The sequence below is a fragment of the Microcaecilia unicolor genome, chromosome 5 (genome assembly GCF_901765095.1).
Source record: "Microcaecilia unicolor chromosome 5, aMicUni1.1, whole genome shotgun sequence".
Lineage (NCBI taxonomy): Eukaryota > Metazoa > Chordata > Amphibia > Gymnophiona > Siphonopidae > Microcaecilia > Microcaecilia unicolor.
This window is the reverse complement of record NC_044035.1, coordinates 158,058,192-158,072,541: the sequence shown is the minus strand read 5'-3', so window position 1 is coordinate 158,072,541 and position 14,350 is coordinate 158,058,192. Positions and strand designations below refer to the sequence as shown.

The 14,350-nt window shown below is 44.1% G+C and overlaps 1 protein-coding gene across 1 annotated transcript in view; it reads right to left on the bottom strand.

The window, feature by feature from the left end:
• Positions 1 to 3,498: 3,498 nt before the first annotated feature.
• Positions 3,499 to 14,350, bottom strand: part of DNAJB12 (DnaJ heat shock protein family (Hsp40) member B12) — a 79,055-nt gene continuing 68,203 nt past the window's right edge. Inside the window, exons 8-9 of the mRNA XM_030203489.1 lie at positions 5,977 to 6,129; positions 3,499 to 3,993 (exon numbers count right to left, since the gene is read on the bottom strand). Coding sequence (XP_030059349.1) covers positions 6,008 to 6,129 — 122 coding nt within the window. The 3' untranslated portion in view covers positions 3,499 to 3,993; positions 5,977 to 6,007. The remainder of the gene's footprint in view (positions 3,994 to 5,976; positions 6,130 to 14,350) is intronic.

Genomic DNA, 14,350 nt, shown 5'->3' with positions numbered 1-14,350 from the left:
TGGCTGAACTCCAGCAATCACTAAGTCATGTTGGGCTCAGCCCAGGGAACTCTGGGACATACTCCTTTTGCATCTGCGCAGTACAGCCTTCCAGCCCCCATCATCAAGCGCCTTGGGCACTGGAAGTCACTTGCTTACAAAAAATACATTCGGCTTCTTTCACAGTGACAAAAAAGGATTGACTCTTTGTATACCTTTTTTGCAGGCACCACGAAACAACTGTGGACTGTGTGGATAGTAAGGCACTCATTCATTCAGCAAGCGGGACATATGGCACACACCCACTCCCTGGGCCCTCATTTGGGAATAGACCTGAACGTAAAATGGCTGGGGGTCCCTGGTATGAGATGGCACCAGCTCATGGTTTTCTTATCAGAGCAGCTTACGGTGGACAACACCATCTCCCAGAGGTACTAATCTTTCACGTAGGAACCAACGACATCGGACATTTAACCTACAAGGACTTTATTTTGGTGGCAAAACAGAGACCGTTTTAAGATGTCAGTGCTTCTTGAAGGGACTTGGATCTGCTGGTCAGACATCACCCCGACGCTATGATGGAAGGGGTCCAGACTTTGGACCAGGAGTCTGTAGAAGGTGAACCAGCAGTCTGCCAATGGTGCACATAGTTGGGTGAAGGAAAGATAAGGCATCACTGGGCTAGACCAACGATCAGTGGAAATTTCTTGCCAGATCAGGTGTACCTGTCAGACGCAGAGCTAGACCTGCTAATTAATGACTTCCAGGAAGCACTGGAGATACAGCTTGCAAAAACTGCTAGAACTAATTAACTCAGAATGCCCTTTGGCTGTGATCCAACTAACTAGTGACCGGGTTTCTAACTGTCCACATTTTAGGGGAACCCGGGGCTAGACACCCTGCCCCGGGTATGGCGGAGGCACCTGAGCCCAGATAAGCATGTTTATGAGAACAGTGGCAGATGACATTGTGGACCACTGGAAGATGAAACCTATACTGGGAGGTGGCACTGTTGCACACGCCTAGCTGGAGCACGGTGGGTGTGGGATGGCGAATGAAGTTGGCCAAATATTAAAGTTAACTGAATCAGTATGAGGCCTAGTTGGAGAGGAAAGGGCAAGGCAGACCAAGGTGCACTACAGCATAGCTTCCTAGCTGATGCAAGGTGGAGAGTGGCTGAATTAGACTACTGGCTTCACTGGCTCAGGTACTTCTTTAATACTTGGTGTTTAATCTGTTGAATAAAGCTGTGGCCAAATTTTCCACAAATTTCACAAAAACCTTTGTCTGTGTGGTATTATTTAAGATTGTTGCAAAGTTTTACCTGCTTGTGTGGGGCCCGAGGGAGGAGTGTGTTGCCTGCCTCCATTAGGCGATTAATTCATAACCACGAGCTGACCCAATCCGCTTGTTCCAATGAAACAAATTGTGTAGATGTGTTAATGAGGTGGGTGAGAGGACTGGAATCCTTCTTCTTTTTCATTAAAACATTTTTTTTTAAGAGACTTATGTCACTTGAATTTCAGAGAAGCAGCCAGATATAGAAACCTACAAGAAGCCCAGCAGCACAATAGTGCTGGGCTGAACGTAGCGACAAATCAACAGACTCTGAGAACCGCTAATAATATACGTGGTAGTATGTGGTACTTGAGACTTGTAAAACCAGAAGGTGGCAAGAAATCAACCCCTCAGAAAGGAAAAGGTGGGTCGAAGCCAAGTGAGAACAAATCTGTGAAGAATCCGCCAGCTGAGAGATTTTAGATAGTTGAGCCAATGGCAAAAGTAGAAATGACTTACCTCTGTGAGAATAAATGCACAAAAGCATTAAAAATACATGACAAAAAGCAGTATTGCCTCAATCAAAAGGAAGTATACAGCAAATGTGTGTTGGGGGGGGGGGGGGGGGGGGGGAGCTCGGCACTGTAACAAATCAACAAATTCTGCATGCAATACAACCCCCTAGTCACAGAACTGGGTTAGGAGCTGGCTGAATAGCACTGAACATACTGAACATTCCATAGATGCACATGACCCTTAAAAGGCAAATCACACAGAATTACTTTGTTGTTGTTTTTTTTATCTCCATTGGCTGGTTCATGGACAGAACACAGTCTTGTATGGATGATAAGGAACGGGAAGCTGCAAATACATTTGTATGTAATTAGTTTGAATTTTATGTGGAATCAGAAAGGGAGTGAATACAGTGATTCAAGAAAAGGGTGCTCAATGAACATACTGGCATCAAAGAAAGGTAAGTCATGGTACTGAATCTGAACAGACTACAAATGAGAGAGATCCTTCTGTGGCACACCATGAGAAGCAGGTTGCAGTATTCTACATGGAAGTGATGAGGAAGCGAATAAGAGCTCTGTTAGCAAGAGAGGTTTTGTGAAACATGGGGGGGGGGGGGGGGGGGGGAACAGTAATAATATGAAATGTATGACTTAAATGGCCATTGTGGTCAGATTACATTGACATCCCTGTTTTACACAGTCACTATCAACAATAAAACATTAAGCAGTAAAAATAAATTACTGATACCAGAAGCAGCTAGGAGGGCTTTTAATTAGACTAACAGAACCAAGGCCCTTGCACTAGCTACAACTCCTTCTGCATTGTGATTCCATCACTCAGGAATATCTGAGAAGGACTTTTCAAGTTTGTGCTTCTGACACGCACAGTAAAACATGCTGTGGTGACAGCCTTGTGATGCATGATGTTTCCTTCGTAAAACAGCCCCTTGAGAACGAAGGCGTGAATTGCTCCTGTTCACATGTCCTGTACCGCAATCAAACCAACATACAGCAAACCTCTTCCATGCAGACTGTTCAAAGGCAGTAACCATACTCCTTATAGGTAGCTTTTGTCTAATTACACAGTAAACCTGGAAAATGAAGGAGTCATGTTGTTACACACCTGTTTGATACAAAAATTATTCAGATCCAGATCCATGTAGATAACAATCATTGTGCAACTACCGTAACCGGTGATATACTTTAAAAATAAAGTAAAAAGACTTTATCAATCCAACATGGATAGTCTATGCTACAGACAGCATAGTCTATGCTACAGACAGCAGACAGTACAAGAACTGAAATATGGAGGCACAGAGCTGAGGCTGACCTTGGCTACACCTAGCAGAGCAGCAACAGGAAAGGCAGGGCATGAGATGAACATCACTTCAGGTCTCAGCTCATCCTGGAGACTTATCACAAAGCAGAACATTACAAATTAAAAAAAAAGACCCACAATCCAGCGCCACTGCGCTTTGTCTAGGGTAAAATATTCAAGAACCGCAAACAGAAGATTCTAAATTAGATCTTTCTGATGGCCGAGACCCCCCTGTATGTCTAAAGCTCACTACCAGTCTCTTGCCCAAAGGAAAAAAAGGTTCAAAGAATTCCAACTGTATTACATAATAGTTGATGAGTGTTTTAAAGATGAGAGATGAGACAGAGGTGGGAGCTGGCAGCTCCGCCAACATCAGTAGAGCTCATACATCACAGCTGAATCCAGGTGGAAGAGAAAGCCTGCTAAATAATTTAATTCAATCCCTGTGTAGTATTTAAAATTACAACATATATAGAGAGATATGTACACATAGTGCTATAAATTAATTCTATATATATTTTTCCTTTTCTTTCCAATGTTTTTCTTATATGTTTGATTTTTAAATTTTTCTTCTAAAAATCTTCTGATTTTGCTCTGTTTCTCTGTGTCCTAGAGTGGGGTGTGGAAGCATTCCATGACTGAGTCAGTTGCTGCTGCTGTCTGTGGCCACAGTTGCAGGATACTAGATGGAGCAAAATCTAATGCTGTTGAAAGGGAAAGCAGGAGGCAGCTGAGTCACTCATCCAAGCCCTAGACACTAAATACCAAGGGACAAGAGCAGCTGGGTTCAGCATACAGGTCCAATTCTAGATCCTAAGTTTGGGTTTTTGTGTCTTTTAGTTCATCAAGTCTATCAAGGTGGCTCAATGCACTGCACCAAGAATCTCCAGCTGGTTCCAGAATCTAGAAGGGAAGAAAAAGAAAAAGAAAAAAAGTTACATGCTTCGTTCCCCTGAAAGTTGATGTTATTAATGTCATAAAAACATTCAGCGCCCATAACATTCATAAATGAAAAAAATGAACAAGCCACTGAAGTAGAGAAACTTGCTATGAAGTTTGCCTACTGCTGCATGATGTGCCTTTTGTAGAATAGCCCCTTGAAATAGGCACATTAATATCACTGATGGAATAGTAGAATCTAATTATATGGATTTACAGTTGAGGATCCAGCATTGATATCAATCGAGCAGAGCTGCAGCCAAGTTGTCTCCTCTACCTATAATAAACTTTTAAGATGAGTAGTTCTGTTTAATTTGAATTCACTTAAACACTGGTTTTCAAGATAGGAGGAGGGTGTCTGTTGCACATACCAAATTTAAAAGTTATATATGGGCCAATGAAGAGATGTAGAATGGTATCCAGCAGCTTGTTGCAGTTATACTGATGTTCAAAATCATAGCAGAGGCCATCCTACTACAAGACTTTTTCTATTTACGTTTTCTAACTTATTTGTTAATTTTACCACACGATATCAACAATTACAGTTTAGTGATGAATTGTAACATCTTTCAAAGAAGCCTTCAGAGAGGCTCAAAAGGAAGCTTATGAAGAGCCCAAAAGACTAAATTAAGGTTCCACTCTGGACATGGAATACGAAAGGGAGGATGCAAGTGGCCCACTCCCTGCAAGAACTGAACACTATCCAGGTGAGCAGCAAGAGCCATCTTCTGTAGTCGGCCCCTGAAACAGGCCAAAGCCGCAACATGAACTTTTATAGAACCCAACGCCAATCCTTTTTGAAGAACTGCCTGGAGAAATGCTAGTATGTGCACGATTTGAGCAGAGAAGGGAGAAAGTCCACACTTAGAACACCAGCCCTCTCATGTCCTCCACATTCTTGCATATGCCATGGATGTAGAGCATTTCTGAGCCTGAAGCAAGGCAGCAATGACCGAATCAGAATAACCTTATCTCAATTGAGGCCTTTCGATGGCCAAGCCATAAAACCAAAGGGGCACAGATCCTACATGAGCACTGGACCAAGCTTCAGTAGGTCGTGTATCTGCGGAAGACAGAGAGGACCCCTGTCAAGCAGTCAAATCTAGCCTGCATACCACGGCTTCCGCAGCCAATCTGGAACTATGAGAACTATTCGACCCTGTTGTAATGCGACCCTTTTCAACATACGGCCTACCATGGGTCATGAAGGGAAGACATATAGAAGATGTGTCTCCGGCCAGGGCTGCAGTAGGACATCAATCCCCATTCTTTCCACTGCTGAATAACTTGTACACTTTGGCATTACTTTTCATCGCCATAAGTTCACAAGTAGAAAACCTCATCAGTCCACTATAAGCTGAAAACTTTGGCTGGATAGTTCCCATTCTCCCGGGTCCAAAGAGTGGAAGTTGCATGGAAATACTTTTGAAACAAATGGGAAGAGATATTTTTTCACTCGAGTGGTTGAGTTCTGCAGCTTGTTGCCGGAGAATGTGGAAACAGCAGTTGGCATATCTGGGTTTGAAGGAGGTTTGGATAGGCCCCTGGAGGAAGGGTCTATGGTCTGCAGTTGAGATGGACATGGGGAGGCCACCACTTGTACTGGGATTGATAGCATGGAACATAAAAAGGAGATGCAACAGAACGGCAGGCCTAAATTTATGAGCATAACAAGTTCCTACAAAAAGATGCATTTTCAGCTGAGAAGTTATGATCTTAAGTTTGGCTGAAAACATCGCACAAATTTAGGAGCTCGGCATTTCCTGAATATCGGGCCCACAATTACCTACATCTTTAGTGCTGCTCAGCTTGCATCAATCCAATGCATAGCTGCATCTCAGGATCTCATATGTCACAAATATACATTTAGGAGAAAGAATTAACCTTGTTTATAATGTACATTTATGCATTGTATTTGTGCTTTGTTAAAACGCTAAATCCTCCTACTTTGAAGCTCAGTAGAGTGATGTGACCAGGTCTAGCCATGTAGAGAGGCTTGAACTTCTGAAAGTCTGCTACAGCTAGGAGTTCCCATCTTCTGTGCTCTCTGGTATAGTTCTGAATCTCCAAAATAGCGAGCCCGGTACAGCAAGCCTTCCTCTGCAAGGAGAGAATGGAAGCAGTGAGATAGTGCTGCATAAAACATGGAAATCTTGTATTATATAAGCTGGAAAGAGCACCCTCCATGAGTAGAACAAATTAGGCATGCCTATCTCTTGCTCAGTTTGTCCCCTCCTCTTCCCATGTCCTTATTTCTCTCCCCAGCACCCAAGTGTTGCCAGTCCATACTTTCAACGTCAGAGAAGCAGACTTTGAACAGGACCCTCCACCACCAAACTGGCTCAAGTTCACTGGAGATGCTGCTACTGCAGCTGGTGGGAGAGTAAGAACAGGACGATAGTAACAGTGTCAGGAGAAACAGGGCCTAGGACTTCTAGTCATGTCTTCCCTTGGACTAGGGTTGCCAACTAGCTGGCTTTAAAATAGCCAGGTCGGCTGCCGGCAGAGCATTAAAACCAGGTTGTTTTTTTTCCTGTGTTCAATCTCCCTGCCTTCGCCGGTCTAGCAACTCTCTCTTTGTTCCCTCCCTTTCTTCCTCCCTCCAATCATCTTCAACCCTAGGCTCTTGCAGGTTCAGCAGCACCTCTCCCTTCTCTTCTATCCTGTGGTCCTCCACAAGCATCCAAGCAGACACACTACTTCCTGCTGCTAGAGTTCCTCTCTGCTGCTGTCCCGCCTACTCTGATGCAACTTCCTATGTGTAGGGCAGCAGGAGAGAGAAGTGTGTGTCTTTCTGGAAACCGATGACTCACTGTTTTTGGAGGTGAGTAGGAGAGAGAGGGATATCAGACATGAGGGGAGAGGGAGATGCCACACACATGGAAGGAGAGAACCCAGACCCGGAGGAGGGGGGAAGGGGGGGGGGGCAAAGGAAGAAATACCAACCTTGCACGACGGGAGGGGAGAGAGATGACAGATTTGGGGGAGGGGGGTAAGGGATGGATAATACTGGACTAGGGTGGGGAAGTAGAAGAGAGACAGAGAGAGAGAGAGAGAGAGACCAGGGAATCAGGGAAGACAGAGGGAGAGTTGCCAAACTGGGGCTGGGGGAGGTGAGGCAGGGGAGAAGGCTGGATGCAGAGGGAAGGATATGGACAGAGAGAACCAATGGAGAACATTGGGGGAGGATGAAGACAGAGACAGAGGGGAAATACTGGACAGTACACATTAGAGACACAGAGAGAAGATGGATGGTGGACAGGGAGAGATGAAATGCGAAATGGACAGGTGACACTGGGACCAAAGCAAATGGAAAAATAAAATTCTCAGACAACAGAGGTAAAAAAACAAACCCAAAACAATATTTATTCTGAATTTATTAATTGGAATATGTCAATATTGGCAAATGTACTTCTCTGATATCTTACATTTCAGTTTCTCTAGTTTTGCTGTACATGCAGCACCTAAGTTTTTGAGATTTCTAGTTCAGTCTTTTTGCCTCCATTTCTCTATTACTGATATGTGGTCCCTTGTTTCATATTTGTTGAGGGTCTGTCTGTGTGTTTTGTGCATGTTACCAAGGTGTGGTAGTCTGTTAATGTTTATTTTCTGTGTAGGGATCTGTAGTGTTCTGTATTTTTAGTAGGAAGTATATTGGTATTCTAGGGTGCTGCCTCTTTATAGGTAGGGTTGTTATTATTTGAGTCCTGGACATACTCTTTCAAGTCTCTGCTGCCCACAATGAGCAAGCTGTGAAATGCTTATGGGGCCACTGCAAGTGTGACAGTTGATGGTAGATCCTGAATGGGGTGAGATTGCCAGTGCACCCCTTCACCATTCCAAGGCAATGGAGATTTGCTTAAGACCAGAAGGGGCTATGGTGGGATTATGAACTTGGGCCCTCTGATTCTCAGTCTGCTGCTCTAACCATTAGGTTACTCCTGTGCCCTGACTGGACATTAGTGCTACTTTATTATGATAAGTTTTCTACAGTATGCAAGTCCAGAATGTGTTTGTTTTTTGCAGAGTTTGGCTACTGGAGATCTGTTTTTATTATGTAAAGTTTGTGAAATAATCATAGAACGCATGTACACGTGGCAGTTTTATCTTTTGAGATGGTAACCCTAGTGTGGACAGTTGGTTGTAGAGGGGTGGGAGAAGGGTACAACAGTAGGCATGGCATGAGGGCAGGACAAGGGAGGGGCAAAGGCAGAGCACGGAGCAAGGCAGGTGTCGGGATTTTCTTTGGCAAAATGTTGGCAACCCTACCTTGGACACTTCGGAGGACAGGTGTGTTTTATTTTATATCTATCCCACTACCAATCGGTGTACCTCAAGGCTCTGTTCTCGGTCCTCTCCTGTTTTCTATCCACACTTCTTCCCTTGGCTCTCTGATTTCTTCCCATGGCTTTCAGTACCATCGCTACGCTGATGACTCCCAGATCTACCTCTCTACCCCCGACGTCTCAACCGGCATCCAGACCAAGGTTTCAGCCTGCCTGTCTGACATCGCTGCATGGATGTCTCAACGTCATCTGACGCTCAACATGGCCAAAACCGAGCTTATCATCTTTCCCCCTAAACCTACCTTCCCTCTCCCCCCTTTCTCTATTTCGGTGGACGGCACTCTCATTCTCCCTGTCTCATCTGCTCGTAACCTTGGGGTCATCTTTGACTCCTCTCTCTCCTTCTCTGATCACATTCAGCAGATTGCCAAAACCTGTCGTTTCTTCCTCTACAACATTAGCAAAATCCGTCCCTTCATCTCTGAGCACTCTACCAGAACCCTTATCCACACTCTTATCACCTCTCGTCTTGATTATTGTAACTTACTTTTCACCGGCCTCCTTCTTAGCCATCTCTCTCCTCTTCAATCAATCCAAAACTCTGCTGCGCGACTCATCTTCCGCCAAAGTCGCTATGCCCACATTAGCCCTCTCCTTAAGTCACTTCACTGGCTCCCTATCCATTTCCGTATTCAATTCAAACTTCTCCTAGTAACCTATAAGTGCATTCACTTTGCCGCTCCCCAGTACCTCTCCATTCTTGTCTCTCCCTACGTCCCCCCTCGAGTACTCCGTTCTGTAGATAAATCTCTCCTATCTGTCCCTTTCTCCTCTACTCCTTTCCTTTTGTCTCGCTGCACCTCACGCCTGGAATAGACTTCCTGAGCCTGTACGTCTTGCCCTGTCTTTAGCCGTTTAGAAGTCCAAACTCAAAACCCACCTCTTTACCACTGCTTTTGACTAACTCACTTGCCCTGTCCTTTATCCTCACTTCTTTATTCCCTTACCCTTAATTGTTCTGTCTGCATTCCCTTACCCTTAACTGTTCTGTCTGTATTCCCTTTCCCTTAATTGTTTTGTCTGTTTACCTGTCTTATCTAGATTGTAAGCTGTTTGAGCAGGGACTGTCTTTTGTGTATGGTGTACAGCGCTGCGTATGCCTTGTAGCGCTATAGAAATGATAAGTAGTAGTAGTAGTAATATCTGTAGTTTTTCCATTTTTTTAAGTTTTGCAAACAGCTAACAATTACATTCACTGGCCTCATTATCTCTTACATTAAACAGTCCCCATGCCCTCCCACCCCCAATATCCAGAACCTTTCTTATATCATCTTCCTATCTCTCAACAGGACCATTCATTCCTTTTCAGATCGGTCACATTTAGTATGGCGGGTTGCTGTTGTTTTTCTTTTTTTTTCTTTTTTTTTAATTTATAGAGTTTCAAAATTAAACACAGAAAAACTTTGTACAGAAATTTATGCTTAATATACTGAATAAAGAAATTAAATAAAATAGAAACTTGTACCCAATGCATCAATAGTCCACTAAAAATGGGGACATGCCTAACACAAGCATGAGAAAATGCAAAAAGGAAAACGAACTAAAGAAAATGCAGGTAACCTCACACTATTAACAATATGTGAGAGAGTCTATAGGATGCTGCCCTTGTCACTTAGTAGCACTCCCTTCACAGTATCAGAGCCACCTTAAACCCCATAGTCCCGCCCTAGGGGAAAGTGGCATGGGAGGGCATGTCCAGGAAGTTTATAAACTGATGCCATAGCTAAGTTAAGGAGGCCCAGAGGGAAGCAGCGATGCTCCATGGCATATACCTCTACCACTTATATGTGAACCCCCCTTTGCAGGTAATATGATAATTTAGTTCAGTTTATTTAATCATGTATTTGATACACCACTTTTAGTCAAGGAGCTTCAGAGTGGTTTATAGGTTCAGTATAAAAAGAAAGAAAAAAAGTTACATCAGAGATCTAGAAGAGATAAAGGCAGAGGTCTTCTACACATAGCACAATAAATCATCGAGATTTTGAGACTGGAGGCAAATGACAAAGATTTTTATGTTGAGATATAGAGGGTCTAAATGTTCCCCAGTATTCCTTTGCTTGTGGGAAGTAACACGATCATACCTTTTAGCATGGTAGCATGACGGCAGTGTTTTGAACAGTTTGTAATCTCCTCAGTGACATTTGCTTAACATTACCATGATGAATCCAGGAGTGGAGTAAGATATGAAAGGAGTCAGTTTCTATCTAAGGGGAGATGATGCGTAATTATCGAAATACATAAAAATTGATTTAACTAATACTGATAACCTGTGTATCAAAGCTAAACCCAATATCAAAATGACAGTCCAAGATCTTATGAGAATTTACCTGTGGGATAGACAGTCCATTAAGAGAGCGACCCTGGGTCTGGATCAGGGCAGGCCATGGATCTGCAACCTACTTAGCCAGGCATCTCTCTAAATTGAGTTTCAGTTGCTTTGGTCTAACCATTGAGCTATTTTGTCCAGAGGGGGATACACCAGGGTGCTTGGGGTCCACAACAAGAAGCTGGTCATCATCAATATAGTAGTATCCTGAAATACCATATTGTTTGAATCAGAGTGGCTAAATGGCAGAGGAAGATGTTGAAAAGGATCAGAGCCAGGAGACAGTCCTGTGGAACACCACAAATCAAGAGAATGTGGAGGACAGGTGACTGAGTCAACCCAACAGGATCTGTCGGTAAGATATGAAAAACCAGCTTAGAACCTGGCCTCAGAAACTGATAGTCAGACGGTCCAGGAGAAGATCATTATTAACAATATCAAATGCTGAAGAAGGATCAAACGAAATGAGAATGATATTTGCCCTGTCATCCAAAACACTTCTGTCACTAAATATGGAAGTCAGAATAGTTTTTGTGTTGAAACCTTGCCTAAAGCCTGATTGCCAAGGATGCAGGGCATTAGTACATGCCAAGAAAAAGGAAAGATGAGAGAACTTTCTTCTACCACCTTTGAAGCAAATGGCAGGTTGGAGATTGGTCTAGAGTTGGCAGAAGTAGATGGGTCTGATTCAGGGAATTAAGGATCTAATAAAAGGCCTGCTTCCAGAGAGAAGGAATCTTCTTCATGGCGAGTCTGGTGTTAGTGATAATACTAAGGCGGTCCATGCAGATCACAATTAAAAAAAAAAAAAAAAAAAAAACACAATATTCCAGGAATTACAAACGTTACATCACAATCAGAAATGTAAATCAGTCCACATAATTCTTGAATAGATAAGTTTTTAGCTGTCTAAACATTCTAACTGCTTTGTAACACAATGAAATACCACTGGAACCTCCACAGGAGAATCATGCATCGTAATCACAGGACAAGCAAGAGTAGACAGTGGCATACTAGGGTATTCAATACCCAGGGCTGATCTTTTTTTTTTAATACCCTCCTCCAAAATCCAGTACTAGGCATATTGAGAATACAAAACACAACAAACGTCACTCAGGACCAATACACTTATTGTAAAACCAAACCAGCCAGAATAGTACAGATTGTCGATCCAGCAAAGTCAATGCCAACAGAAAACCATATCTTTATTTATTTTTATTACATTTGTACCCCGCGCTTTCCCACTCATGGTAGGCTCAATCGGCTTACATGGGGCAATGGAGGGTTAAGTGACTTGCCCAAAGTCACAAGGAGCTGCCTGTGCCTGAAGTGGGAATCGAACTCAGTTCCTCAGTTCCCCAGGACCAAAGTCCACCACCCTAACCAAAAGGCCACTCCTCCACAGACACAGATACACCCTAATCCACTACAAAATAAACCACAAATTAAAAATAGAAATATTTAAACAAAAATTAAACTGAACCCTCAAGAAGCCAGACTCTGCATACAATGCAACACCACAGAAGCAGAAACAGTGATAGTACTGTGCAAAATATAAACCCCCCCCCCCCTCCCCATTTACTAAGCCATGCTAGCGGCTGCCGTGTGCTAATGCCGACACAATCCATTTGCTTTAAATGGGCTGTGTCGGCATTGCTGCGCGGCTTAGTAAACGGGGGGGGGGGGGGGAGAAGATAGCAGAGGTACATTTGAAAAACATTAACAAACACCAATCACCACTTTACAAATTAACAAATAGAAATAAAACAAATATGGAAAATAAGATACCACTTTATTGGATTAATGCACTTAGCTTTCAGAGGCCAAAACCTCCTTCCTCAGATCAATACAGTATACTGCTGTTACAGTATTCTGTCCTGACCTGAGGAAGACTGTTTTGGTCTCCGAAACTTAGTATGTATTAAAATTAGTCCAATAAAAAGATTACCTTATTTTCATTTTTTATTTTATAAACATTTATTAACACAGTTACAATCAGTGCTTTTTTTGTAGGAAAAAAGGTGCCGGTACTCACTGTGGGCGGAGTCACCACATATGACTGCACCCCTATTATAGCCGCACCCACGTTAGCCACACCCCTTATACCAGCCATAGTGCATATAAACAGACATCATTGAAAATATACTAGTATAGGAGAAAAAAATGTGATTTTTTTTTCATTATAAATAATTTCTGTAAGCTGTTACAGCTCCAGTATACCCAGTGCAAAAATAAGACAGCAGATATAAATTCTCAAACTGGACATATTCCAGACACTAAAATGAAAATAAAAGGATTTTTTCTACCTTTGTTGTCTGGTGACTTTGTTTTTCTGATCATGCTGGCTCAGTATCCGATTATGCTGCTATCTGTCCTCTTAACTCCGTTTCCAGGGCTTCCTTTCCTTCCCACCTTTCTTCTTCATTTCTTGCCCTACATCTGTAAGTAAAAGCTGGGTCCTCCGCAGACTTGACTGTCCAGTGGATCCAGCTTCTGCCTATTTTCTACATCCATGTGCAGTTTTTCTACTCTCTTCCTTTTCCCTCACCTCATCTCCTTCCCTCACCTCCATCCATGTCCAGCATTTTTTTTTGTTACATTTGTACCCCGCGCTTTCCCACTCATGGCAGGCTCAATGCGGCTTACATATTATATACAGGTACTTATTTGTACCTGGGGCAATGGAGGGTTAAGTGACTTGCCCAGAGTCACAAGGAGCTGCCTGTGCCTAAAGTGGGAATCGAACTCAGTTCCCCAGGACCAGAATCCACCACCCTAACCACTAGGCCACTCCTCCACTCTCTCCTCCATCCACCCATGTCTAGCAGCCCTCCTCTCCCCTGCCCTCCATCCACCCATGTCCAGCAACCCTCCTCTGCCCTCTGCCCTCCCCTCCATCCATCCATGTCCAGCAACCCTCCTCTCCCCCCCTGCCCTCCCCTCCATCCACCCATGTCCAGCAACCCTCCTCTCCCCCCCTGCCCTCCCCTCCATCCACCCATGTCCAGCAACCCTCCTCTCCCCCCCGCCCTCCCCTCCATCCACCCATGTCCAGCATTTCTTCTCTCTCTCTCCCTTCCCTCTCCTCCATCCACCCATGTCCAGCAACCCTCCTCTGCCCTCCCCTCCATCCACCCATGTCCAGCGACCCTCCTGTCCCTCCTGCCCTCCCCTCCATCCACCCATGTCCAGCAACCTTCCTCTGCCCTCCTCTCCATCCACCCATGTCCAGCAACCCTCCTCTGCCCCCTGCCCCTGCCCTTGCGGAAGTTACATCAGAGGGCGGGACACAGTGAGGGAAGGCCGGCCGATGAAGCAATTTTTCTTCTTTTACTCTCAGATGCGAGGCACCGCGCCGCTGCTTCGTAGATTTTTTTAAAAATGCTGGGTCAAGTGCCGGCCGGGTCGGGTGGCAGAAGGGTCGTCTGGCGGCACGGAGTACGCGGAGGGACCCTGTAGGCTAGCTCGGGGGAGGGAGGGAGGGAGGAGAGCTGGCTCCAGCACAACGTCGGACCTACAAAAAAGGTACCAGTACGCCGTACCGGCGCGTACGGGCACAAAAAAAGCACTGGTTACAATACTACTTATCCTAAAGCAAAAAAAGAAAAGAAAGTATTTTATCTACCTTTGCTGTCTCTGGTTTCTG